This window comes from Populus alba, chromosome 4 (genome assembly GCF_005239225.2).
Source record: "Populus alba chromosome 4, ASM523922v2, whole genome shotgun sequence".
NCBI lineage: Eukaryota > Viridiplantae > Streptophyta > Magnoliopsida > Malpighiales > Salicaceae > Populus > Populus alba.
The window spans coordinates 254,989-280,526 of NC_133287.1; the positions used below are offsets into that span (position 1 = coordinate 254,989).

A 25,538-nucleotide genomic window follows, 5' to 3' on the forward strand; every position below is an offset into this window, starting at 1 on the left:
GGTATAATGATACTTGTAATATGTGTGAAGAGTGGAATGGTTTACAAGTTTTATTCATTAAAGATTGTCTTTATACATATTAAGTATATTGTTTAGACCATCAATTATTATTGCAACTAGAGAAATATCTCATGTTCACACCTTCTTTCATAACTTGATTTTTATTGTTAACGTTCTTAGTTCTTCTTGCAATCACAATGATGAATTGCAAGCTTTTAATCAGGTACAATTGAACATTTCATTAATATTAGTGAGATTAAAACGAGTAAATAAGTTAATCAAGTAGGTAGTTTGTAGTGACTTGGAGATAGAAGATGGAATTCACACTTCAAATCAATTTGTAGTCTGATAAAAATGTACGAGGCAACTTGCTTGGTTCTTAAAAACATTGTTTCAAATGTATCTACTTATTCTCAATGTGGTGATGCAACTTTTGCAATTAAGTTACTAATGTCTTTTGATTTTACAATCATCTTACATGTAATGAAGAATGTTATGGGAGTTATTGATATTCTTTTCCAAACCTTACAATAAAAATCTTAAGACATTCTAAATGTTATATATTTCGTGCCTAACAAAAATAATTTCTTTAAAAGTTAAGAGATGATAGTTGGAAAACTCTTTTAGAGAAAGTGACATCATTTTGTAAGCATCAAAACAATGAAGTTTCTAATATGGGTGTTTATTTTTCTAATGTGGGACAATCTCTCATTCAAAAAAATTCAATAACAATTAAGCATCACCACCAAGTTAATATATTTACATCTACCATTGATCAACAATTACAAGAGCTAAATAATAGATTGTGAGTAGGCAACCGAGCTTCTTATGTTGAGCACAACTTTTGATTATAAAAATACCTACAAATTATTCAATGTTGAAGATATAAGTAGGCTTGTTAATAAGTTCTATCCTGAAGATTTTTCTAACCAAGAAAAAAATTCATTTGAGATTCCAGTTACAACATTATAAGCTTGATGTTTCCAATCATCCAGAGTTAAAGAATTTGTCAATGATTGTTTATTTATGCTAAGGATTGTTAGAAACTAGAAAATCAACCATGTATTCACTAATTGATAGATTAATTCAGCTTATTTTGACTCTTCTTGTTTTGACAACAACTACTGAACGAGTTTTTTCAACAATGAAGATTGTTAAAACATGATTTCATAATTGAATGAAGGATGATTTTCTTACATATTATTTGATTGTTTATATAGAAAAAGAAATTGCTAAAAAATTCACAATATATATGATAATTGATGATATATATTCCATGAAAAAACGACAAGCACAATTAATATAAATATGTAAGAATATTTTTTTATTAGTTTTAATTTAATTTTTGTTTACAACTTATGTATGATATATTAGAAAAAAAAATTATATATCTTGTTATATTAATTTTGGACCCCTCTAGAAAATTATCCTAGCTATGCCACAAGTCATTAGAAATCTTCACTGATCATCAAATATTTATGATAAATGATTGTTTATGTCAGGGAAAATATATTATCATCTTAAAGTGTCATACCTAAGATAAATTACATTACTAATCTTGTTTTAAGTTACTAATAGTTTGTTGTGCTTAATCTGTTAATAGTATATCTTCAAAGTGATAACAAATTCACTATGATGAGTTAAACTTTTATTGATAGTTCAAACCTAGGTGTCCTAAGAAAGGTCCATAGAAGAAGCCTCGATGAGGTCATCTTTTCTATGGTACCTTTATTCTTGTTACTTTAGCATCAATGAATATTGTACTGAAAATAATATTTTTAATTTTGGCGTGGTGAATATTATATTGAAAATGCATTATATCCATGACTTTGGCATCAATAAATATTTGAATGAAAATAATACTCTCAATACTGGCATTGATGAATATTACATAGAGATAACTTAATATTCCTAACTCTAAAATCAATGAATATTAAACTAAAAAATAATATTCTCGATTCTACCATTAGTAAATATTACACAATAAAATTTTAATAATTTTAACTTTAATATCAGTGAATATTAAACTTAAAATCTTATTTGTATGAAAATTCAAGAAATACACTACAGCTCTTAATAGCCAAGAAAAGGTTTGATGTAATGTTTTAAAACCTGGACCGGCATGGCGGGTTGACCCGGGACCCAGTCGACCCGAGCCTGGGACCGGTCTGGGTGGAGGCAAAAACTCGCTCAGGAATTGGTCCGGGAAAACCCGGTCGACCCGGAGGGTCTACCCGAGACCCAGTCCACCCGGTCAAACTAGGGTGAGACCCGATTAATTTTTTATTTTATTTTGACTGTCATTAAACGATATCGTTTTTGTTTTTTTGAAATGCTAAAATGCTGAAAAGTGAAGAAGAGCGAAGCAAAATCACTAACCTAATTAATGTTACTCTTTGAAAATGAAAATGCCCTCCTTTGTCTGCCCACCATACACCACCCAGAGACTTAAGAGCTAGTGATCTGAAAATGGTGCAGCGTCTGACTTACCGGAAGCGTCATAGCTACGCCACAAAATCTAACCAACACCGTGTGGTCAAAACCCCTGGTGGGAAATTGGTTTACCAAACCACCAAGAAGAGGGCTAGCGGACCCAAGTGCCCAGTTACTGGCAAGAGGATTCAAGGGATCCCTCACTTGAGACCTGCTGAATACAAGAGGTCTAGACTGTCAAGGAATCGTAGGACTATGAACCGTGCCTATGGTAGAGTCTTGTCTGGAAGTGCTGTTAGGGAGAGAATTATCCGGGCTTTCTTGGTGGAGGAGCAAAAGATTATGAAGAAGGTTTTGAAGATTCAGAAGGCAAAGGAAAAACAGGCCTCAAAATGATGAAGTGAAGTCTTTTGAGTTAGAGGATGTGTTTGAGCAAAATTTTGTTATGATTAATGACAGTCAAATGTGGAGTTGTTTGTTAGCGTGTTTGATTCTCTGATGACTTGGATGTGTTCATTTCACCTTTTGTCAATTTGATTTCCTTGCCTATATTTGGATAGATTGCCAATTTCCTTGCAAAACAAATAAAAATGCCCTTTCCACCTCTCTTTGAATATATTTGATCACAGTTGCTATAATTTTTTCTCCATCAGTGAACAGCAATGGCAATTGATAATGACAACAAAAAAACTGCAGGAAAATGATGGTATTAAGCTTATTGGTTAGAGAAACTGTATGGTTTTTCCTTCTTCTTTTTTTTGAGTTAACCCAGTTTAACCTAGGTCAACCCATTTGACCCATGACCCAATCACTTGACCGGATCGGATTTTAAAATTATGGTTTGATGCAAGTCCTTGTACCTTAAACACTTAAAGGTGTGAATAACAAAATATTTTTTTATTAGGTTTTGGGAACACCAAGTTGGTTTTTGAAGGTTTGTGTATGTTGGTTCAATAAGCTTTTTAATTTGAGACATGTATAGGATTTATAAACTTACTATAAAGTACACAAATACATGCAACAAATTTTATTTTTCATTTTTGATAAAAAAAAATGCTATAAGCTATCGTATTATTTATGAGCTTAGGGAGTCCACGGATTTAATTAACCCCAAGGCCCTAAACAAGCTATGAAGATCCAAAACTACTCACTTCAACTCCTTTACGTGCTCTAAAGTTAAAACGCTGGGGAATTATACCTATTATTGCAATGACCACAAGCAGCCAACTCTTTGTTCCCATTTTAAGCTAAAAAAACCAAAAGCAGCCAACCCTAAGGAAACCAAACCAAACCAAACTAGTCCGTGAGTGATAGAATGGTTAGTCTTGCATTAAAAGTGATAAGAAACAGCTACAAGACCACCTCTTTCTTACAAGAAGTAAACATAAGCAGCTTGTATGGGAGGCTAAAGCCCTATGGACTCAAGCAAGTAAAACAATAAAGGAGGAGAAAAATAAAATTCTCAAAGTTGCTCTCTTAACAATGGCTGGCGGGTTTTAATGGAAAAGGATAAGGATTTCTCTCCATAATTTCAATAATGTCTTTCATTTTATATTCTAAATGTTATTTTCATCAAAACTCCAATCCATCAATATTTTTGTTTGTATACAAATTCATATTTATTCTTACCTAGAATTTTAACTAATTTACAAGATTTTTATCTCTAGTCATAACAAATTTTTCTTGATTTATTGTTTCTCAGTTGAAAATTCCACTATTAAAAATAGGATTTACATAAATACCTACCGACCTTAGCACCTTCGTGGCGAGACCTACAGACCCGAGCAAATACAAAGGCAAATACCTTGAGACCCGAGCACCAATAAGCAAAGAACTACCACCCAAAAACTCCAAGGAAAATACCTACCAAACATAGCACAACTGAGTCGAGACATACCGACTTGAGCTTCGACATGCCAATACCTTCTGACTCAAGAAATCCAAGGCAAATACCTACACACTCGAGCATTGACAGGTTAAGACCTACCGACTCAAGAAATCTAAGGCAAATACCTACAGACACGAGCATTGACAGGTTGAGTCGTGTCGATCTCAAAGTCAAATGCCTATCGAATCAAGCACCGTCAGGTCGAGACCTACGAACCCAGGAAATCCAAGGCAAATACCTATTAACCCAAGCATCGACAAGTTGAGACCTGCCGACCCAAGAACAACAAGGCAAATACCTAGAAGCTCAAGCATTGTCGAGCCGAGACCTATCAACCTGAGACCTTCAAGACAAAATACCTACAAACTCGAGCTCCGATGGGTCGATACCAATCGACAAGAAAACTCTAAGTTAAATACCTATTGACTCAAGCACCATCAAGCCAAGACCTATCTACTTGAAAACTCCAAGTAAAATACCTATCACCTCGAGCACCATTGATCTGAGACCTACTGACCTAAGAAATCTAAGGCAAATACCCACATACTTGAGCACCAACAGACTAAGACCTATTGATCCAAGCATTGTCGAGCAAAGACCTACCGATCTGAGAACTCCAAGGCAAATACCTATAAACCCAAGCATCAACAGGTCATGACCCACCAACATGAGAACACCAAAGAAAATATGAGAATGAAAATAAAAATAAAAATTTTTTTAAAAAAAAGAAGCTAAAAAGAATTCAATTGAAATAGGTGCTCATAAAATTAGCCACCTATCAAATATATTAAGATGTTTATTTGATAGGCGATGGCCCCCTAAAAAGCAAAATTTTAACAAATTATGAAAAACAATACAAGATCAATGAAATATTGAAAAATAAAATTAAAAAGAAAAATTAAAAAGGATTTGATTGAAAGAAAAAAGGCAAGTTTAGACTTTTCTTTTAAAAATAAATTTAATATTATATCATTTTACTAATTCATATGTTTTCTGCCACGTTTTATCAATAAAATGAAGTGTTTAGGATGCAAATACAAGTGCAGGGGAGCTTCGATGAGCAATTAGAGGTAAATCCAAATAAATGACAGAAAAACTGAACACTAGTGGCCCACAAAATTTCCAAGTTCTATGTCTTGAGAAAAAAAGCTCCCTGCTTTTACGAATATTTTGTTCTAGAGGATTGATGCACAGACAGAATATATGTAAGCAATTCGCGAAAAAATATTACAGAACAGTCTGCAGAAACAAGCTTTTTCATGATCAACAAGTAATTTGGGAAATGGGCAACATGGAAGAAATAGTTTCCGCTGCAAACTTTCCAGCCATACAGAACAAACAAATTTATGGGGATCATTCTCATGAGGGATTTCTGCCAACTGATGAGTAGCTGCATTATCTCCATGATTTGGCATGATAATATGCAGCTACAACATATGGGAACATCGGCACCTTGTCTAGCATCCGAAGAGGAACTTCAAATGGCTTTCAGTTGATTGTTGCACGCTCAAAGCTTCATGGGATCGATTATAAAGCAAAAGAGAGACAACGCTCCCAAAATCTTCTCTCCATTCAGTCCATCTCTAGTAATATCATAGTTTAGAACATTCTGGGCACCTTTTTTCTTCACATAGAACCAGTAGTTCACGGCTTCACGCATGAAAAAAGAGATCCTTTATGTATTGTTTACATGAGTGTTCTTCCTTTAGCAGAGATCGTATCCTACTACCAGAAACGAATCTAAAAATAACAAGGATCTGTTTCTGCAGGTAATGAATTGATGTACGTCAAAAAGGGATGGGTCTACTGTAAAGTATCATCTCTGTCTAGATATCAAAGGCATATTATAATGATATGCACAGTTAATTACTCTCAGTGCGATAGTGGTTCTCGCATGATAGGTTCGATTTGTGAAAATAGTTCAGAACTTCTCATCCCACCATTTTCAACTACAACAAATTTCTAGGCAAGTAAACTACTACTTAGTTGATCCCCGATTTTATTTTATCTTTTTTAATGAATCACAAATTTTCAACATTGATTTCAACTATCAGACTGACCGATTACCACCATTTTCAACTAAACAAAAATGAATTTCCATGGATTGGTCTCATGGCAGACTCTAACGCATAAATGGAGCAATTACTCATGCCTAAAGACAACACCAAGAAAAGTCGGTATCACCCAAAAGATATTTCTAGCTGCGGCTAGTTAATTATGAAAGCCACCTCAAAACTCACTAGAAATCACGCTTTCTACTATGACAACATGCTTGCATGATGGAACGATAGCAAGAATTACATGAGATGATGGAGGTACCTTGCATTTGTGCCACCACTTCAATAAAATTGTGAACTCTTCCATAACCAAAGAATTCAGTTGATACATGGCCTTCTCATTCATTCAATAGTAATTAGGAACCACGTTAGTTTCAAAGGAAGCACGACTGTGAATAACCAAAGAGAAGTAAAGATGAGCAGATCAGGTGATGCAAGGATTTCAGACAACGGACAGAGGCAGAACATCCTCTTGAATCTGGAAGATCCAATACAAGCTAATCTTCTTAATGTCATGGCACATTTTTTTTCATTTGCTAATCATCCTCAAATTAGTTCATCCTCAGATTTGTATCAATTCCAAGCCTACTCGATATTGCAAGATATCCAAGATTGACAAATCTCTGTGTTGACATGCCTCCGAACAACAAGACCAACTTTAACTTGACCTCAAAACCAAACACATTGCATGAGATGCGCCAACTGAAACCGAAAGCACACTGTGCTGTCCCAATCCATCATCCTCCATTAGAAACTTGACTTCAACTGGGCATGATTGAACCTCGGGCAAGCCAGGTATTCCCAATTGAGAATCTTTGCCATTTCCCCACATGTACAGCTTCCCTTTATCTACACAGAAACCACAACAGCACTTTTAAAGACAAAAAACACACGAAGTTAAGACAATTCCAAGCCTCGCTCCAAACAACATGCAGCTGACATTAGTAAGAGCACCTAGCCAAACAGGGGTAACATGTGGCATGCTGATATTGAAAAGCAACCAACAAACGAAGACAGACACCATCAACAACTGGCTCAAAAGTTCAAGCAAATTGCTGGGTAGGCTTATATTCTATATGAGGCCATCCCAAACTTCATAAAAATCAAATTATGTTTATTCAACAAATTATCAACACCTGGCATAAAAAGTCAGACCCGCTCAATAAAATGGTGAAGAATACATTTTTTGTTGTCCTAGGTATTATTTGTAAGAAATTTCAAATTGCAATCATTAATAGGTTAGCAGCAGCACCAAATAACAAATAAGGTAGATTTGGGTCGACTTTCCATCATCATCATAGTCAAGCCAACTAGTGCAGAGTTCAAAGCACTTTCAAATGCTGACTGCCAATTGATGTAAGAGTTAAATTAGAGTATGTCTAGTAAGTGAGAATCATATCTTGCCAGTACAAAAACTGACAGTAATATAATGCCATCAGCTTTTTGATTTACCAGAGGGGCAACTCGTGGCAAGAGTATGTGGCAACCTTGTAGAATCAACCAGATTGTAGGATTGGAGAGTTTCTCTTGCATTAAAAAAAAAGGTACTGAAAATGCATTTTAAGATCATATCTCAACTCACCAGTTATAGCTGCCGAAGATGAACCTCCACAGGCGATATAAATGACATGCTGATCAGCCAAAGCATCAATCACGGCCGATATTTTCTGACTTTGAATTGAAGAATGGCCAAGCTGACCATGTCCACCAAACCCCCATGAGAGTACTTTACCTTCATCTGCTAATATGATCAAGAATCAGAAATAGTAGAAAATGCTATGCAATCTAAAAGGAGGCAAGGATAAAGAAGAAAAAAGAAAAAAAGTTGTAATTGTGGCTGTAATCATTAAGTTTTGGTGTCACTTTACCAGTCAAGGCAAGACAGTGATATCCACCTCCTGCTATCTGAATGATACGAACATCTTCAAGGCTAGGAATTGGTTTCGGTCTCCAACCACCAACCTTATCACCTCTTCCAAGCTCATAGTTTGAGTTTGCTGAGAAAAAGGGCAAGACACTTTAAATGTGTTGTTTTTGTGCTAGCAAAGTGAAGAAAATGAAAGTTCACTCAAATTTAAAAACATGACAAAAAGCACCGTCTGTCACACCAGTTAACTGCTCAAAAAAGATCTTGGCAAATTTATTTCAAAGTCAAGCATAAAAATGACTCCATAGCATCATGCAAATGAAGAGACACAGCTTACATCTAATATTGAAGCATTCACCTTCGTTTTTCTTTAAGATATAGTCATATTTAACATAACAAATTCATAGATGAAACCTTTATATTATAACAGTGCCCCTAAAATACAGTGCTTTTGCGAGAGATAAAACTCTGTACTCCACTCAAACGTTTCAAAGAAAGTGCATATAATACAGTAACTGACATTGTTTATTAACAGCCAAGATTTTAAAACACTCTTCAAGAACAGGAAAGTACATAAATAAACACTTTGTAAGAGCATAGAAGTAGTACTAAAGGAAAAAAAATGTGTGGAGCATTCTCCTATACAATCTTGGCCATGTGCAACATAGGCAACCAAAAAATGGAATGGCAACTAATTTAATTTAGTGTAAGTTAACACATCATCACAAGGAAGCCCAACAATACAAATGGAATGAAGTAGAAGCAGTGAGAAACGAAAATTTTATATATCCCTGAGTAACCTGAATGGAAAAGGACAGTTCATGAGACAGTGTCCTTCAAACACTCAATGGCAATTAGTACATGATATTACTTCATTAAAGCTCCTTCACTGCATTTTGAAAAATAAAAAAGATACTTGTATCCAAGCAGTAGCACAGAAAAGAAAGAGAACTTCCTGCAAACGAAAGTATCATTCTTACCTCCCCAGTTCCAAACCTGCCCCTCCTCTGTCAGCACCATTGTGAAAAAACCACCACAAGACACAGTAGCCATAGGCACGGGCAATGCTTTTACTTTGCAGGGTATACTAAGTCCACCCCCTTCATTTGGACCCCGGCCAGGACCGAGGCCCAATCGACCATCCCCATCCTCTCGACCCCAAGTATAAACTTCCCCTGTAACCAAAATAGGAACCAGATGTGTGAGAGCAAGCAAAAGACAAACATGAACTAATGTTTATACTCGGCTTTAGGATTTAGATAGAGAAGTGGTCATTGCAGGGTTAGACACACAGCACAATGCGGCATAAAAGGCAATTTTTCAGTTGCAGTTTGCAAACAGGTACGAGGTACATGGAAATGTACCTCCAAGCAATAAATATACAGATATTGCGACAGAGATGTACAAATGGCTGCTAGTTGTTTGCATAGATGAAGAAAAGATTGAATAACCTGATTCAGTGACAGCAGCGGTATGTGTGCCACTAGTGGAAATACAGCGTATCTTTCCATCCCAGGAGCCTTCCACCAGTCTAGGGAAGAGTTCTCTATGATAAACAGAGTGTCCCAATGCACCGAAACCGCCATAGCCCCTGTACACTTTATTTTTAATAAAACAAGATCAAGAAAGACTGAATCTTTTTCTTTCTTTCTTTTCAACAAGTAATGTCTCTTAAAAATATTGCTATTGAAGGAAATAGATAGAAGGGGTGCAGTAATGACCAGGTAAAGATGTGGCCAAGGGAAGTGATTGCAGCAGAATGAACGCCGCCCAAAGCAATAGAGCGAACGGAATCCAAAAAAGGGTTTAAAGTAGGTAGAAAAGCAGGATTCTCGTGTCCAAAGCCAAGACGGCCTCCATCTCCTTTGCCCCACATCCAAAAATGCCCATCAGCAAGAATTGCAGAATGGAACAGCCCACAAGAAATGCCCACCTCAGTCACTCCCTTTTTGTTGCTGTTGTAAACAAGTTGGCCTGGGGTTGGAGAAAGAGTGAAGGAGGAAGGCGGTAGCTGAAGGTTGGCCACTGGAGCTGGGTAGAGCCTTATTTCTTCGATGCCGCCACCAAGTTGACCAGAGGCGCCTCTGCCCCATGAAAAGAGCTGGAGAGTTATGGTATCGTTGTGGTTTGATTCGTTGATTTGCGGACTCTTGTAGAGGACAGGCACTTTGGTTGTGTTGGAAAGGGAGGAGAAGTGGCGGTTGAGAGTGAGGCGTTGCCGAATAAGACATCTAGGCAACATCGTCTTCGTCATGAGATCATCACCTTCACTTTCCTCCCGCTACTCTATTGTATTCACTCACTTGTTTTCTGCTGACTTCGATCGCAAATGAGATGAAAAGGGGTTTAAGCACAGAGATGGATGGATTTTATAATTGGGAAACCCAATTTAGTCTCGAAACATGGACTCACTGTCAATTAATTCTCAAACCTCTTCATTTTATTAATTTTATGTCAAACATAATTGGGAAACCTCTTTTTTTATTAAACGTGCTCGTTAATCCTCATCATTTCCTCCCAAACAAGTGTGTAAATGAAAAGCCTTGATGTATAATTTTAGCTCAATGAATACAGAATATATGTATTTTTTACTCAGGGTAATCAGGCTTTCTAATCAAAAGAACCAATGCAAAAGCTCAAGTATTACATAAATTCGGCATATGGGCTCATATCAAGTGTGAAGGTTACAACGCCTGTCTATCATGAGTGGCGGCTTGCCTTTTTTTCTATCTTTCTTAACCTCCAAATCCAAATGGGTTTTGTTGAAGATCCCACTTAAGGATCTTCCTTCCTTAACAAACTAATGTTTAGAAGAAACTCAAGGGAATGAGAGATTATAGTACGTGAATCTTATTGTCTACATAGTTTCTGTACAACTTCTCTTTTATTTATACAATTTATACTTGCTTCCTAAATAGCAACTGTAACTAACTCCCTACCCATTAGCTAAGGTTATTGAGTCTTTCCAGATAAACTTGATTTTGTTCATCCTTGTATCAGTGTCAAACAAATTAAATTGAGTTTTTTTGGCACAAAATGAATATCCTTAAACTTCAACTAACTCTTAATAGAAAAATGATTAACAATCAAATAATCTTCTCAAACATTAAACAAACTCTTGTAGATAGAAGCATGTTCCTCTTTAGTGATCTTCTCAAGCCTTCACAACTAGATAGACATCTTCTTGTTAAGAAACTGTCACTCTCATGAGAATCTTCCATAATCTTTTTCTTCTTGGATTTAGTTTGTTTCTCTCATCAATTTCCTCAACACCACTCTCCTCTCCCTCTTTGATCTATAATACTCATCAACTTTTTTTTTGTTTTGCTACCTAATTTTTTACCTAAATGTTTTAAAAAAAATAATAACAAAAAAATAATAAAACCTTAAAAAATATATTTTTAATACATTTATGTTGTTTTTAATATTTTCAGTCTCAAAAAAATTTAATTTTTAAAGGTTTTCTGAACATTTTAACGTGTTATTTTTAACATTATTGATTTTCAAGGGTAATAGGGTAATATAGTTCAAATAATAGAAGCAGTGGATGTTAAGAGAGCAGGCGCACTCGTTACATTATAGTGTTTCTTCATTTTCATGGGACTAACCTTGTTACCTCTGAAGGCCTTTTTCTATGCCTTTTAGTTCATACTCTTCAAACATTCTTAATCAATTGTACAATCATGGAACATATTTTTCAACCATCTATGCGATCCTTTATAAGTTGCCGATGGGTGGTGCTTATTTAATTTTGTTTTTGAATAACATAGTTTTCCCTCTTTCTGAATAGGTGCGCTTGAGTGAGAAAGAGAAGCAGAAAATGCAGATCTGGTCTCGTATTATGCCTTACAAAGAATCCTTTGCCTGGGCTATTGTTCCATTATTTGATAACAATACTCTTACTGCAATTTCTTGGGGGCCTGCTTCACCATGACGGTGTTTTTGAGCCTGCAGCAAAGATCACATGGGATGGAAAGTTGGGTTATTCAAGTGGAATCTCTGTTGTGGTTGAAATATCAAATTTAAATAAAGTTAAGGAAAGCTATACCGAGGACTCGCTTCAGGCGTGGTTGAGATGTAATTCATTTGTATTGATTTCTTTCACTATATCTTTGTATAAATTATTTATGAACACTCTAGCTAGTATCCAGTGTATTGTAATTTTCTTTTTCTATTTTTTGTTATCTTTGTATATAACTGCCTATAAACGTTCTTTCCAGTAAATATACCACTTCATTTGTAGTGTTCTCTCATATCTTTCATTTCCAGTATCTCTAAGGAACCTAGTTGTGCCTGTTTTCTGTAGTATTCGTGTTTCTTTTACCCTTAACCAGTGCAAATGTTTGAATTTGTTCGTATTTGATTCCTGTTGTATTCAATATTTTTTGATTGATTTACATTTTTGCTTCTTCTCTTCCATGTGCTTTTATATTTTTTTTAAAAAAAATTGCTGCTTATTTTCCATATTAAGCTCAGAGTTGAGACAAAGAAGAAAGAGCATTAGAGAGACACATCATTAACACATAAATAATAGGGGAAAGGTTGTAAAATTTTCTAGAGAATGTAGGTGTTGTGCTATTTTGCTGTGATCTTGAATACTTGTATGATGCGGAGCTGTAGAATATGTGGATAACATTCCCATTCAAAGCATTTCTTACAATAAATAATGGCTTTCCTAGCTTTCCAACTGTGTACTACCTTGGGGTGGGGGGGTTGGTGTTTGGGGAATGTTTTTACACATTGCTATTTTTCGAAGATCATCTTGTTCCTTTTGTCTATCGAAATATTCAGTAGGATTGCAAGGCTCATTCTCTTTCGAGTTTTCTCTTTTTAGGATGCTATATCCTTGTTCTATTATGTCCTTTTCTCTGTTTTAACAAATCATTCTTCTTTTTGAAAAAAAGGCACTTTTTGAGCTCCCAGTTCTTTATGAGTCAATTTTGGAGCAAGAATCAAGCCCGATTCCATTCACTGATGCCACATATTAAAGGGTGGGATTCCGTGGTGAAAGATTTGGGAAACTAGATAGGAAGGAATATGTATACCGAGAGGCCCGTGATGCGTAACGGCGGGGTGATGTAATGGAGAAACTCAATCGTATCTATGAGTCTAAGATGGATGGCAATCACACACTGCATATTATCTCAGATTCTAGGCAAGTGAAGGCAGAAGAGCTGCAGCCTGGAATCTGCTACCTGCAGATAACCGCTGTCAATCCAGTCGTGGAAGATGAAGATTTAGGAAGCAAATAAGAAAGAATCTTTTCTCTTTCCACGTGAACTGTCCGTGCACGTGCACACATATTTGACCACTTCTTGTTTGACACTCCATTTACAAAAAATGGTAAAACCCGAGGCAGATTGGAAGATCAGTGGAAGAGGAGGTCTGGTCTGTTCTTCAGACTGAAGGCTCATTCCCTGCTCTGGTGAACAGGCTTTTGGTAATAAAATCTGAATCCCTTGAGTTCTCACCACCTGTCGAGAATGCAATTGGAATGATTGAAACTCGCACAACTGCCTTATGAAATGAGCTCGAGGAGCCCCGCAGCTCTGAAGGTGATCAACTTCCACGTCTCCAAAGTTTGCAGAGAATTCTACAAGGCAGTGTTGCAGTTCAAGTGAGTTGCCTTTGGATTTGTTTGCGACGTTCCTCTATATTTTCCATTCAAAATTGATACATATATAGTTACTCGGTCAAAATCAAGCCCAATTTCATGTTTTTCAAACATTTGTTGTCATGGCCAAGCAAAATTTTCTTATCTGATGGCAGACTGCATTGTTACAGGTAAACAGTGGAGTTTTGAGTGTCTGCACGGCATTCCTGTCAGGTGAACCTGCTGCAAGGTTGTCTTCGCAAGAACTGCAGCAACTCATCGCTGCACTACTTGAATTTATGGCCGTTTGCAAGCGTGCTATTCGGGTACACTTTAGATTGATTGGAGAGGAAGGCCAAGACTTTCACACGCAGCTTGTGAATGGATTTCAGTCCCTCACTGCAGAGTTATCTCATTACATCCCCGCCATTCTTGCTGAACTCTGATGTTGTTGCTGTAACATGATCTGTTTCATTGCTTGCAAGGCATCCTGTTCATATATCATTAGTGATATTTTGTGCAAATAGTTCATGGCTCGAACATATAACCAATGTGTTCAGTTAACCAAAACACTCTATTTTGTACTTGGTCTACTTGCTAATTCAAAAGGTGCCTAGCTAGCACATGCTAGTTGCCATAGCATGAGTGACAGCTTGCTGTTCTGGCCTGTCAATATACCCATGGTCCTGTATTCTTTTATTGCACTAGAGCCTGAGGGTTTATCGATCGACCTTTTTCTTCTCCATAAAACACATGGCTGCATCGTCTTGTGAGTTTACAGGTAATTTTGACGCAATTTTGAATCATTTAAAGTTTTAATTACTACTGCATTTGTTAGGTTCCAAAGGCAACAAAATCTGCAATCCCTTGAAGGCATTTATGATTTTTCTTTCTTTCTTTCTTTCTTTGTTTTTATATATATATATATATATATATATATATATATATATATAATTGGACCCTGTCTTTTACAGAACATGAAAAATGATTTCCACAGAATGCTTTCTGTTCCATAATAGACTTCCGAATTAGCACGCTGTGACCGAAATCACCAATCAAGGAATCTTTGAATAAGTTTATCTGTAGCGAGGAAAGTACCCTGCCTCTGGGTCAATTTTTTTTATTTTATTATTTGCTCGCTGCTTCTCCTTTTTATTTCCTTGGATTCCAAGTTAGCATACAAGAGGGTGAAGAAAAAGCTGCATGGTAATATAAATAGGGAGGATGAAATTATAAGAGAAACAAAGTTTCTGTAGCTGAAATGAAAGAAAAATCATCGTGGAGTGCAATGAATAACAAAACTAAGTTTGAAGAAACAATGATTGACATTGTTCGTTTTGCCCAATGAAAGTTAGTGTTTTTGTTTTAGAATAAACAAAGAAGAAACAGAGTTGCTGCTGTAGAGTAAAGTAGAAAATAAGAGTAATATATTTGAAGATGAAAAACTGAATACAATTTACGTCTGAAGCATTACAATTTAAAGCTTGATAAATAACCACCCACTAACATCATGGTCCTAAGATTACGCCATGATCACAATCATGGATAAAAGAAATAACTGAAAGCTAAGTAAAGGAACAGGTTTGAATTATTCAAACCACTAAACAATACATATGACTCCAACAATAGCAGTTCAAAGCACATCTTCTAACACTCCTCCTTGCTTTGGTAACTGCAAACTCCAAGTTTTGCCCTCAAAAATTCAAACTTGCTAATTGGCAGAGACTTGGTGAAAATGTCTGCAACCTGATCTTCTGTTTTGCAGTAGACAAGAACAATAACTCCATCCTTTTGTACTTCCCTTAAGAAGAACAACTTAATGTTGAAATGCTTAGTTTTGCCATGAAATACAGGATTATGTGATATAGCAATAGCAGCTTGGTTGTCAACAAGAATCTCAGTGCTTTCCTTCTGCTCCAAGTTAAGATCAATTAAAATTTTCCTCAGCCATAAAGCTTGATTAACAGCAACTGTTGCAGCAACAAACTCTGCTTCAGCAGTGGATTGAGCTACGGTTTCTTGTTTCTTCAAGCACCATGAAAAAACACCATAACCAAGTGTGAAACAGTAGCCTAAAGTGCTCCTTAAATCATCAATGGAACCTCCCCAATCACTGTCTGAGAAACCAAACAGCTTGAACTCTTTGCTCCTCGTGAATTTAATGCCAAAATTACATGTGCCTTTGACATATCTAATCACCCTCTTTGCAGCCTTGAGATGCAGTTCACTTGCACAATGCATGAACCGAGACAAGATACTTACAGCATTCAAAATGTCAGGCCGAGTTGTTGTGAGATACATTAAGCAACCAACCAGACTTCTGAAATGTGCTTGATCAATCTTGTTTGTTCCATCTTCTTTACAGAGCTTTTCCTTTTGGTTCATAGGAGTGCTCATTGCCTTGCATTCTTCAAGTTGAAACTTCTTTAGAATCTCCTTGGCGTATTTCTTCTAACAGATAAAGACTTCATGTTCATCTTGCATAATTTCCATTCCAAGAAAGAAAGTCATCAAACCGAGATCTGTCATCTCAAAAACCTCCATCATTTCTTGCTTAAACTTCTCCACAAAACTTGTGTTGTTTCCTATCACAAGCAGATCATCAACATATAGTGAGATAATCAGAATGTTAGCTCCATTATGCTTGACATACAGTGTTGATTCAAAGAAGCTTTTAGCAAATCCTAAATTCTGCAGATGTTCATCAATTCTATTGTACCAAGCTCTTGGAGCTTGCTTCAATCCGTAGAGAGCCTTTTTAAGAAGACAAACTTTGTCTTCTTCTCTTTCTTTTATGTAGCCTTCTGGTTGCTCTACATAAATCTCCTCTTGCAACAAACCATTCAAGAACGCTGACTTGACATCTAGTTAGTACACCTTCTAATTTTCTTGAGCTGCAACAGCAAGTAAAAGCCTGATAGTGTCAAGTCTGGCTACTGGTGCGAAGGTATCTGAGTAATCCACACTGAATATTTGAGCATATCCTTTGACCACGAGCCTAGCCTTATGCTTATTGATTGAGCCATCAGCATTAAGCTTGGTTCTATACACCCACTTAACTCCAATTACCTTTCTGTTTTGAGGTCGATCAACCAACTCCCATGTTTTGTTCCTTTCAATCATGAACAATTCCTCCTTCATTGCAGCAATCCAATTTTGATCCATCTTGGCTTCTTCAAAATCTGCAGGTTCACACACAACAATGTTGCATCTTTGATAAACATCAGAAAGTAGTCTTGTGCCTCTGATGGGAGTGTCATCTGTCATGACATTCTGCCAGTCATCTATGTTTTTTTCTTCTATGTCTGAACCAAAAAAGTTTATGCTTGGCTCTTTTGAGGTTGGATTCATCTTCTTTGCATCATCTCAGTTCCACTCATCGTCCTCCATAAAGTGCACATCCCTGCTTATAACAATTTTTCCAGTTTGTGGCTGGAAAACTTTATAAGCTTTTGCAACCAAGTTGTAGCTTATGAAGATGCCTGGAAGTGCTCTTTCATCTAGTTTATCTCTTTTGATTTGTGGAACAAAAGTGAAGCACAAACATCCAAAAATTCTAAGGAAGTTCAAAGATGGTTTATAACCATACCATGCCTCAAATGGTGTTTGATCCTTCACAGCTCTGGTTAGAAGTCGATTTTACAGAAAAACAGCAGTGTTTGCTGCTTCTGCCCAGAACTTCTTTGGTAGATTCTTCTCATGCAACATACATCTTGTCATCTCCAAGATGAATCTGTTTCGTCTCTCACTAACTCCATTTTGTTGTGGAGTGTATGGAGCAGTTAATTGATGTTGAATGCCTGCCTCCTCACAAAAGTTGTTGAATGAATTAGAAGTGTACTCCTTGCCATTGTCTGATATGAGAATTTGAATTTTACAGCCACTCTCATTTTCAACTCTGGCTTTAAAGTTCCAAAAAACTTGAGCTACATCTGACTTGTGCTTCAAAAAGAAAATCCAACACATACAGGAGAAATAATCAATGAAAACAGCATAATAGAGACTGCCATTTAGAGAAGGTGTTCTTTGTGGGCCTGCAATGTCAGTATGAATCAATTGCAGCTTCTTTGTTGCTCTCCATGTTGCTTTGGGAAATGGTTTCCTGCTTTGCTTTCCAGACTAACATGCATTTCAATTTGGAATGTGATTATCAAGTGCTGGAAGATCATTTGCCATCATCTTAGATTTCACCTGCAGCCCCTTATGATGATAGTGCCCGAGCCTCTTGTGCCAAACATCTGTGATATTTTCTTTAATTGGAAAAGCAGTTTGCTCCTCCTCCAATGGATTTAGAGCAAAGCCTTTTCCTTTCATTTTTACTTTGAAAATATCATTGCCATCTGCATCTTTAATCAAGCAACTTTTGTCTTCGAACACAACTTTATAACCCTTTTCAATTAGTTGTCCAACACTAAACAAGTTTTGATCAATTTCAAGAGCATACAACACATCAGAAATGAACTTTGTACCTGAATAGGTTGAAACTGCAATTGTTCCCTTTCCTTCCACAGTTATGTACTCGCCATTTCCAATTCGAACTTTTGACATGTTTGAGCTCCTTAATTCTCTGAATAGATCCTTGTCATGTGTCATGTGGTTAGTACAACCATTGTCAATAAGCCAACTCTCACTTGATTCAATGCCAGAGAAACATGTAGCCACAAATAGTTGATCTTCTTCCTCCTGATCAACAATTTGTGCCTCTTCACCATGTTGTTGAATTTTGCTCTTACAGATAACAGCTTCATGCCCCATCTGGTTGCATTTGTTGCACTTGGTGCCTGGTCTTCTCCAGCATTTAAAATGTGGATGAGATTTTCTATTACAATGCTGGCATGGAAGATAAGATCCCTTCTTGTTTCCAGTATTACTCATGTTGTTGTTGGCCTTAAAATCTCCATTTGAACTTTGCTGGCTTTTCCCCTTATATTTTTTGTAGTATATGTTCTCTTTATGCTTGACAAATAAGGCTCCCTCAACATCTTCTTCCTACCTCATAGTCCTTCTTTGCTCCTGTGCTTGTAATGCATTCAACATCTCTGACAAGGTGATTTTGGACATATCCTTAGTATTTTCTAAGGATGTAATTGTTGCCTCAAATTTTTCAGGAATTGTTAAAGAATTTTCTAGATAATCCTTGATTCTGGTAGAGACGAGCCAAGTAATCTGACTCGGCTAGCAATGTTAAGCAACCTGTCAGAATACTCTTTGATGGATTCAGTCTTTTTCATCTTCTGCAACTCAAAATCACGTACCAAGTTCAGCACTTGCATCCCTCGGATCCTTTCATCTCCTTCGTATTCAGTCTTGAGATAATCCCATATCTCCTTTGCTGACTTCAGAGACATGATACGAGTAAAGATGGTGGATGAGACTGCAGCAAACAAACAGGCTTTGGCCTTTGATTTCTTTGTTTTCTTCTCCTTATGCGCTTTGATTTGTGCCATGGTGGGATTGTTAGGAAGTGCAGGGATTTCATAGTCTTCTTGCACTACTTCCCAAAGATCCAAAGCATCCAAGTATGTCTCCATGCGTACTGCCCAAATCTGATAGTTGTCTCCATCAAACACTGGCAGAACAATTGATAAGAAACTAGCTTCAGCTTCCATGACGTATCAAACTCACACAGATCCCTTTAAGAAGAGAGCTCTGATACCAATTGTTGTTGTTTTAGAATAAACAAAGAAGAAACAGAGTTGTTTTTGTAAAGTAAAGTAGAAAATAAGAGTAATATATTTGAAGGTGAAAAACTGAATACAATTTACGTCTGAAGCATTACAATTTAAAGCTTGATAAATAACCACCCACTAACATCATGGTCCTAAGATTACGCCATGATCACAATCATGGATAAAAGAAATAACTGAAAGCTAAGTAAAGGAACAGGTTTGAATTATTCAAACCACTAAACAATACATATGACTCCAACAATAGCAGTTCAAAGCACGTTTTCTAACAGTTAGAAAGGGTTGTTTTTTTTTTTTTTTAATGAATGAAGAGGCATAGATAGAACCTGAAGTGGAACAGAAACCGAAGGTTCTGTGGTGTTTAGAAGCTTAAAGGATTCACATGCATTTTACCTTGACAATTAGCACCTCCACCTCATCGCCTCCTACAATATCCTTAAGCAAAACAAAACCAGGAATGTGAATGCTTGCTCCAAAATTCGATTGAATCCCATGAATTTTATGACACCTGAGTTTCATACGCAAGTGATTGTAAGAAACCAAGGCGTTCAAACCTTGAATCATCAAAATCTCCTTATTATTTAGAATTCTTATAGGGTGATGAACCTTTCCATGCAACATATGAATACGATAATCTTTGCTCCAGATTTTCTTCTTGCCCCCAAAATCTTTCATGAGCCAAATGTCGAAATACTCAGCACAATAAAAGTCGCATACACCGATAAACCCTCCAAGTTCTTGCATTCTTAAATCACTTATACCCTTGTGATTTGCAGCAGAGTAAGGAGGCAGCGAAACAAATTTGAACTGCTTCTTGTCAAAGTTGAATGAAATTATGAAATCAAATTTATCATTAATATCGTTAGCGCAAGCCCAAGAAATAGTTCCTTTCAAATAAGTTCCAAACAAGAAAGAGTGTGGGATTCGTGGGGGAAATTGATCGATCACTCTCCATGATCCTTTGCCAAGGGTGTATATCTCAGCCTGCCTTCCATATGACCGTAGATTATCAAAACCATGACCATATCCCACAGCAAATATCCTCAGCAACTTATACTGATTACTCTTTAGACTAAAGCCAAGCCCAGAAGCCACGGCCTGCAGCGATCTATCTTGCTGATGATCTGTGTGAATTGCTGGAATGTTGATGTACTCTCTTATAATTGGGTTGCATACAAGAACTGGGTTCTTATCAAGGTAACTGGATAAGCACAACAGGCCATTGCATGAATTCACAACTTCAATCCCAGAAAAAGGAAGTTGATCATTTAGGGGGAGAGCAAACTGTGCATAAGGCTTTAATTGATCAAGATCAATCAAGATGAGGGTTCTTGAGAGGGATCCAGGACCATCTAGACGAAGCACAACCTGCTCCTGATCATGATCTCTTTCAAAGTGGTGATTAGCGAATTCCGAGTCGGAGATTAAAGTGCGCCAGCTTTTGCAAACGCAGCAGCATGTCAAAATATTTTTGGTGGTAAGTCGCGATAAAATATTGATGAGGTCGTTCTTTGAAAGTTTTCCTATCCCTCCTGGCCTGGAAATATTTCTTCTTTTTTTACTATGTCGCTCTTTAGCGAACAAGAAAGCTTTGCTGGGCTTTCCTGCCATGGTGCTAGCTAGGTAGCAGGGCTTTCACTTCAGATTTATATTGTCCCACTCCATGCAAGCGACTCATTGAAGAACAAAGAAGATAATCTTTCCTTTTTGAGAGGAGAGAGAAGTAACTTAGCGAGAACAATGTGGAATAAATAGGTATTGGACTAACATTTTATCTTATAAGAAAATATTAACCATTATTAGCAAGTAGGAATATTATTAAACATAAATTAAGTTTATTATTCCTGCTAAAAAAAGAGAGAAGAGAATTAGGGAGTGCACTGATTACAAAAAAAAAAAAAAAAAAAAAGCCCGAAGATATTTACTGTGGGTTCTAAGGGTAAGCACTGTGGATTTGAACAATTTTTCTCGTGAGGGGAGGTTTGTTTCTCTCATAAAGTTGGGTTTGTTAGGGATTTGGTCATATGTTGGTTTCTTTGTATGAGATGGGGGGTTATATATGGTTTGTTAGCTTTTAGTTGTGTATGCATATGTGGCCTTGGGAGCAACTTTTGCGCTGGTGGCTCTGTGTAAGGGAGGAACTATCTTGGTTTAATGGATGGATCTGGTTCGCTTGTGGGTTTTGCCTTGGCTCCGGTTGCTGATTTATAACTAGTCAACAGGTGTTTGGTGGACTATCATTCTTTTAGTTGGTTGAGTATAGAGGGGAGGTTGGGTATACTGGTGGCTTTATACAATAGGGGTGATGTCTTGGCTTGATGGATCTTGTTTATTTATGGGGTTTTGGTTTGGCTTCGAATATTGGTTTGTGGGTGATCAATGGGTGTTTGGTGGGCTGTCATTCTTCTGATTTGTTGAGTGTGGAAGGGCTAGGCATTAAATGCAAGCCTTACCCACAATGTACTCGGTTGCTTGGTGATTGTCGAGGTAGTGTATGGCTGGTGCAATAGGATTTGATTTTAGTTGGTTTTGCACGAGATGTTTATGTTTTCTTTCGGTCTTTGAGGCTTGATGGGTTGTTGTTTGGCTTCTTTCTTGGCAAAGAAGCTAACTATCATTGTGCTTAATTGATTATTTCACTTATTTCTTTTAGATTTTGCTTGATTATAGGGATCTTATTGGATTTGGCTACTGGGGTTGGTTGGGGCAGTTGTCCTTTTTTTTTTTGGTTCTTGTATGTTTTAAAAGGGAATTTCTTTCTTCTCTCTCTTAGAGAGTCATGCAATCTTTGTATATTTTCAATGGAAACAATTATTTTGTTTCCTGAAACATTTTCCAGAGCCCTAGTTGTCTAGGTCGGGTGAATTATTTTTGTTCTAAATAGTTTGGGGTTTTAGGTTGTTAGCATCTCTATGATCTAGTTGCATTCTTGAAGGTTATTGATGTTGTTTTAGGTGTTTATCTATTTTGTAGTTTGTCGTAGGGTGTGTTTAGGCTCTAGTGGCTATTATAATGCTTCTTTAGGTAAGGGTCTTTTTATTGACTAGGTTTTATTGCCTATGTATTTGCATTCATAGTTGTTTTATTGTGTTTCTGTTTGATTCGTTTTTTTTTTTTTTTGTAAGCTTGGAGGTTGTTTTATGATTGGGGACCATGTTTATTGTTATGGGATTAGGCAAGCCTCTTTGAGTTCCTGTCAACCTTTGATTGCTATGTTTTGGATGTTGTTTTCCTTATCTTTCTGGTTCTGATTGCTTTATGTTTGCTTTTTTTAAAAAAAAATTAATGGCTTTTTTTAGGCAGTGTCTCAAGTTATTTAATCATTATTTGGTTGATTTTGTTATATCTTTTGCATATGGCATGTTGTTGTCTTGGATTTTTTTTATTTCAACTTATGTCTTGGATCTGCTAGTGTTGGGGTTTTTTGGGTCTACTACTATGGCAAGTTTATCACTTAAAAAGTCATCACTTTTCCACGGCTCTAGTTCTCTGGGACTTTTTCCAAAGATATGGTTGTCTAGACTGGGTGTGTCATTTTCATTTTAGATAATTTGAGAGATGTGGTTGCCTTTGTTTGCCATGTTTTAGTAGTTGTTTAAGGTTGTTGATGTTGTCTTGGTTACTTATTTGTTTTACAGTTTATCATATAGCGTGTTTGGGTTGTGGTGGTTGATGCGGTGCTTCTTTGGGCAAGGATCTCTTTGATGACCAGGTTGGTTGCTTGTGCATTTACATTGGCTGTTGCTTTGTTATGGTTCTGTTTTATTTGTTTTGGTTTTTATTTCTAAGATTATAGATTGTTTTGTGGTTAGGGGGCATTTTATTGTTCTTGGATTAGACATCTCTCTTGAAGTTCCTAGCAGCTGCTTTTATTTGCTATGTTTTAGGGGTTGTTTCTCTTATCTTTTTTTGTTTCAATTGTTTTGTGTTTGCTTTTTTTTCAAAAAAAATCATTATGGGTTATTTTAGCCAATGTCTCAGGTTATTGGGTTATTGTCTGGTTGGTTTTGTGGTATCTTTTGCGCATGGCATGTTGTTGTCTTGGAAGTTTATTGTTTTGGCATTTTTATTTTAGCTTACGTCTTGGATCTGCTAGTGTTGAGGGTTTTTTGTTCTGTTGTTGGGGTAAGTTCAGTGCTTGAAAGGTCATTCTGTTATTACTTCGTATAAACCTCATCACTTAGTTGGTTAGTTTATAGTGTGTTTGATATTAGTTTTGTTAGCTTGGTCATTATGTGTCCTCTTGATTTTTTTGGCACTAGTCTATTTTCCAGTGATCGCAATGCTTATTTTTTTTTCTTATTATTTTGTTCATGGTTAGGTTGAGAGATCTTCTATTGAATTACTTGTTACATGTCCATTTTAATTTGAATATGTTGCTTGTGTAAAATATATTGGTTGTCCTTCGATTTTTTCCATGTTTAATTGGTTTCTAGAATGGTTGAAGCTCTATATTTACTTCTTTTTTTAGGGTTTTAGTTTATTTTATCATTGTTTTGATGATTTTGTTTTGATCTATGTTGTGTTTTTAATTAGCAATGATTGTCATGTAGGATTGCTGGTTTTTGTTTTAGTAACTATGATTGCTCTGAAATTTTTGTTTGCCTCTATATTTTTTAGGTTTATTTTTTTCTTAGCCTGTGATCTCAACTTTATGGACTTGTATGAGTTTTGTTTTTTTTTTTTTAAAGGTTGTTGGGTGTGGTATGTTGTCTTTTGAATCTATATATTCTTTTCAGCTTTTGGTTAGGTATTTATGTTTTTCAAACACATTCCAAGGCTAAGTTTGGCGAAAGAAATAGGGGGGGTCATGGATATAAATAAAGGACATGGTCCTTACTATTTCTTTTCATGCATGCTAAGTCTTTTTTTTAAGTTACTTCGATGGTTAGTTTTTTTTATTCTTTTTTCTTGCAACATTCCAAGCTGGAGTTAGGAAGGAAATAATTTGAAACTTAAATTGTCTTTATTGTCTTTCTTGTAGTGTTCTGCACTTTAAATGGCTTTGTCATTGCTTGTTGATGTTTATTGTTTTTTCTAAATGTGTTAGACTTCTATGGATTTAGTAGTTTTGAATGTCTAATTCTTTTAGTTTTAAATTGTTAGCATATGTGTTGATATGGTGGTTTGGATCTGAAATTGATGAGGGACAAAGAAAAAATTGGATTGTTTGAGTTGTCTTCCTTGGATTTCTCACATCCTTTTAATGTCTTGGCCTTTTTTATTGTTATTTCTTTGTTCTACTTTTGGCACTAGGTTGCTGCAACTTTAATAGCCACCGCATGTTTATTCTCTGTTGGATTACCCAATAAAACAATGTTAGGAGTGGCTATAACAATCATTGTTGTGAGTAATAACAATTGCTATGGTTGTTAAACATGGAGGGGTGCCATCTAATTCTATTCAATCACATGATTTTCTTATTGTTTCTTTTTTTATATATTCATTGCTTGTCGACAAACCTGTTATGTGATGTCTTAGGTTATACCATTCATGTTTGTATAAATTTTTTGTTTCTTTGATAATGTTCAACCTAACATGTTTATGAGATGTTTTATGTCATGTTATGTTTGTGCAAATGCTTTGTTTTTTTAGTGATATTCAATCAAACATGTTATTTTTTAACTAATCACTTTTGTCTATTATGTTTATATGTGTGCTTCCCTCTATTTCATTCAGTTTCATTTTATTTTTTTAGCTAAAAAAAGCTGTAGCCTGGCCTTGTTTAGCAAAGCGAGTTTTATAGCATCTTATATGTTTATGCAAGGTTAGTGCAAGTTTTTTTTTTTAGCAGTTCTACATTTCTTTCTTTTTTTTCTTTTTTTTATGAATTCGAGGAAACCCCACCCCTCGGAAAGCGCATTTTGTGGGCCCATGTGAGCGAGTAAAACCCCGGCTGTCCCAGGCTCTTATAAAAGGTGCACGCTCTAACTCAAACTCAAGACCTACTGTGTAGATCTCAAGCCCTTTGTCACCACGCTATACCCCTTGGTACCTACATTTCTACATTTCC

At 36.2% G+C, this 25,538-nt stretch overlaps 3 protein-coding genes across 3 annotated transcripts; 1 reads left to right on the forward strand and 2 right to left on the reverse strand.

Moving 5' to 3' along the window:
* The first annotated feature begins 2,395 nt into the window (after nt 1-2,395).
* Nucleotides 2,396-2,954, forward strand: LOC118058426 (large ribosomal subunit protein eL34). Its single transcript, XM_035071132.2, has one exon. It carries the CDS (start codon nt 2,470-2,472, stop codon nt 2,827-2,829), a length of 360 nt encoding a protein of 119 aa, XP_034927023.1. The 5' UTR covers nt 2,396-2,469; the 3' UTR covers nt 2,830-2,954.
* Nucleotides 2,955-6,659: 3,705 nt separating this feature from the next.
* Nucleotides 6,660-10,671, reverse strand: LOC118058425 (RCC1 domain-containing protein RUG3, mitochondrial). The gene is made up of 6 exons (XM_035071130.2): nt 9,967-10,671; nt 9,697-9,836; nt 9,226-9,420; nt 8,247-8,375; nt 7,961-8,116; nt 6,660-7,227 (listed from the first exon to the last, which is right to left on the reverse strand). Exons 1-6 carry the CDS (start codon nt 10,497-10,499, stop codon nt 7,037-7,039), a joined length of 1,344 nt encoding a protein of 447 aa, XP_034927021.1. The 5' UTR covers nt 10,500-10,671; the 3' UTR covers nt 6,660-7,036.
* A 9,232-nt stretch (nt 10,672-19,903) lies between these two features.
* LOC118058384 (F-box protein At3g07870) lies at nt 19,904-21,136 on the reverse strand. The gene has a single exon (XM_035071090.1). It carries the CDS (start codon nt 21,134-21,136, stop codon nt 19,904-19,906), a length of 1,233 nt encoding a protein of 410 aa, XP_034926981.1.
* Nucleotides 21,137-25,538: the final 4,402 nt, after the last annotated feature.

Bases quoted from the DNA above. Each gene is read 5' to 3' on its own strand.
- LOC118058426 (XM_035071132.2), top strand. From the start codon at position 2,470: ATGGTGCAGCGTCTGACTTACCGGAAGCGTCATAGCTACGCCACAAAA.
- LOC118058425 (XM_035071130.2), bottom strand. From the start codon at position 10,499: ATGACGAAGACGATGTTGCCTAGATGTCTTATTCGGCAACGCCTCACT. The intron at 9,837-9,966 runs GTCATTACTGCA...TAAAGTGTACAG, and splicing joins CTTGGCCACATCTTTACCTG to GGGCTATGGCGGTTTCGGTG. The intron at 8,117-8,246 runs GTAAAGTGACAC...TCATATTAGCAG, and splicing joins TCACTGTCTTGCCTTGACTG to ATGAAGGTAAAGTACTCTCA.
- LOC118058384 (XM_035071090.1), bottom strand. From the start codon at position 21,136: ATGGCAGGAAAGCCCAGCAAAGCTTTCTTGTTCGCTAAAGAGCGACAT.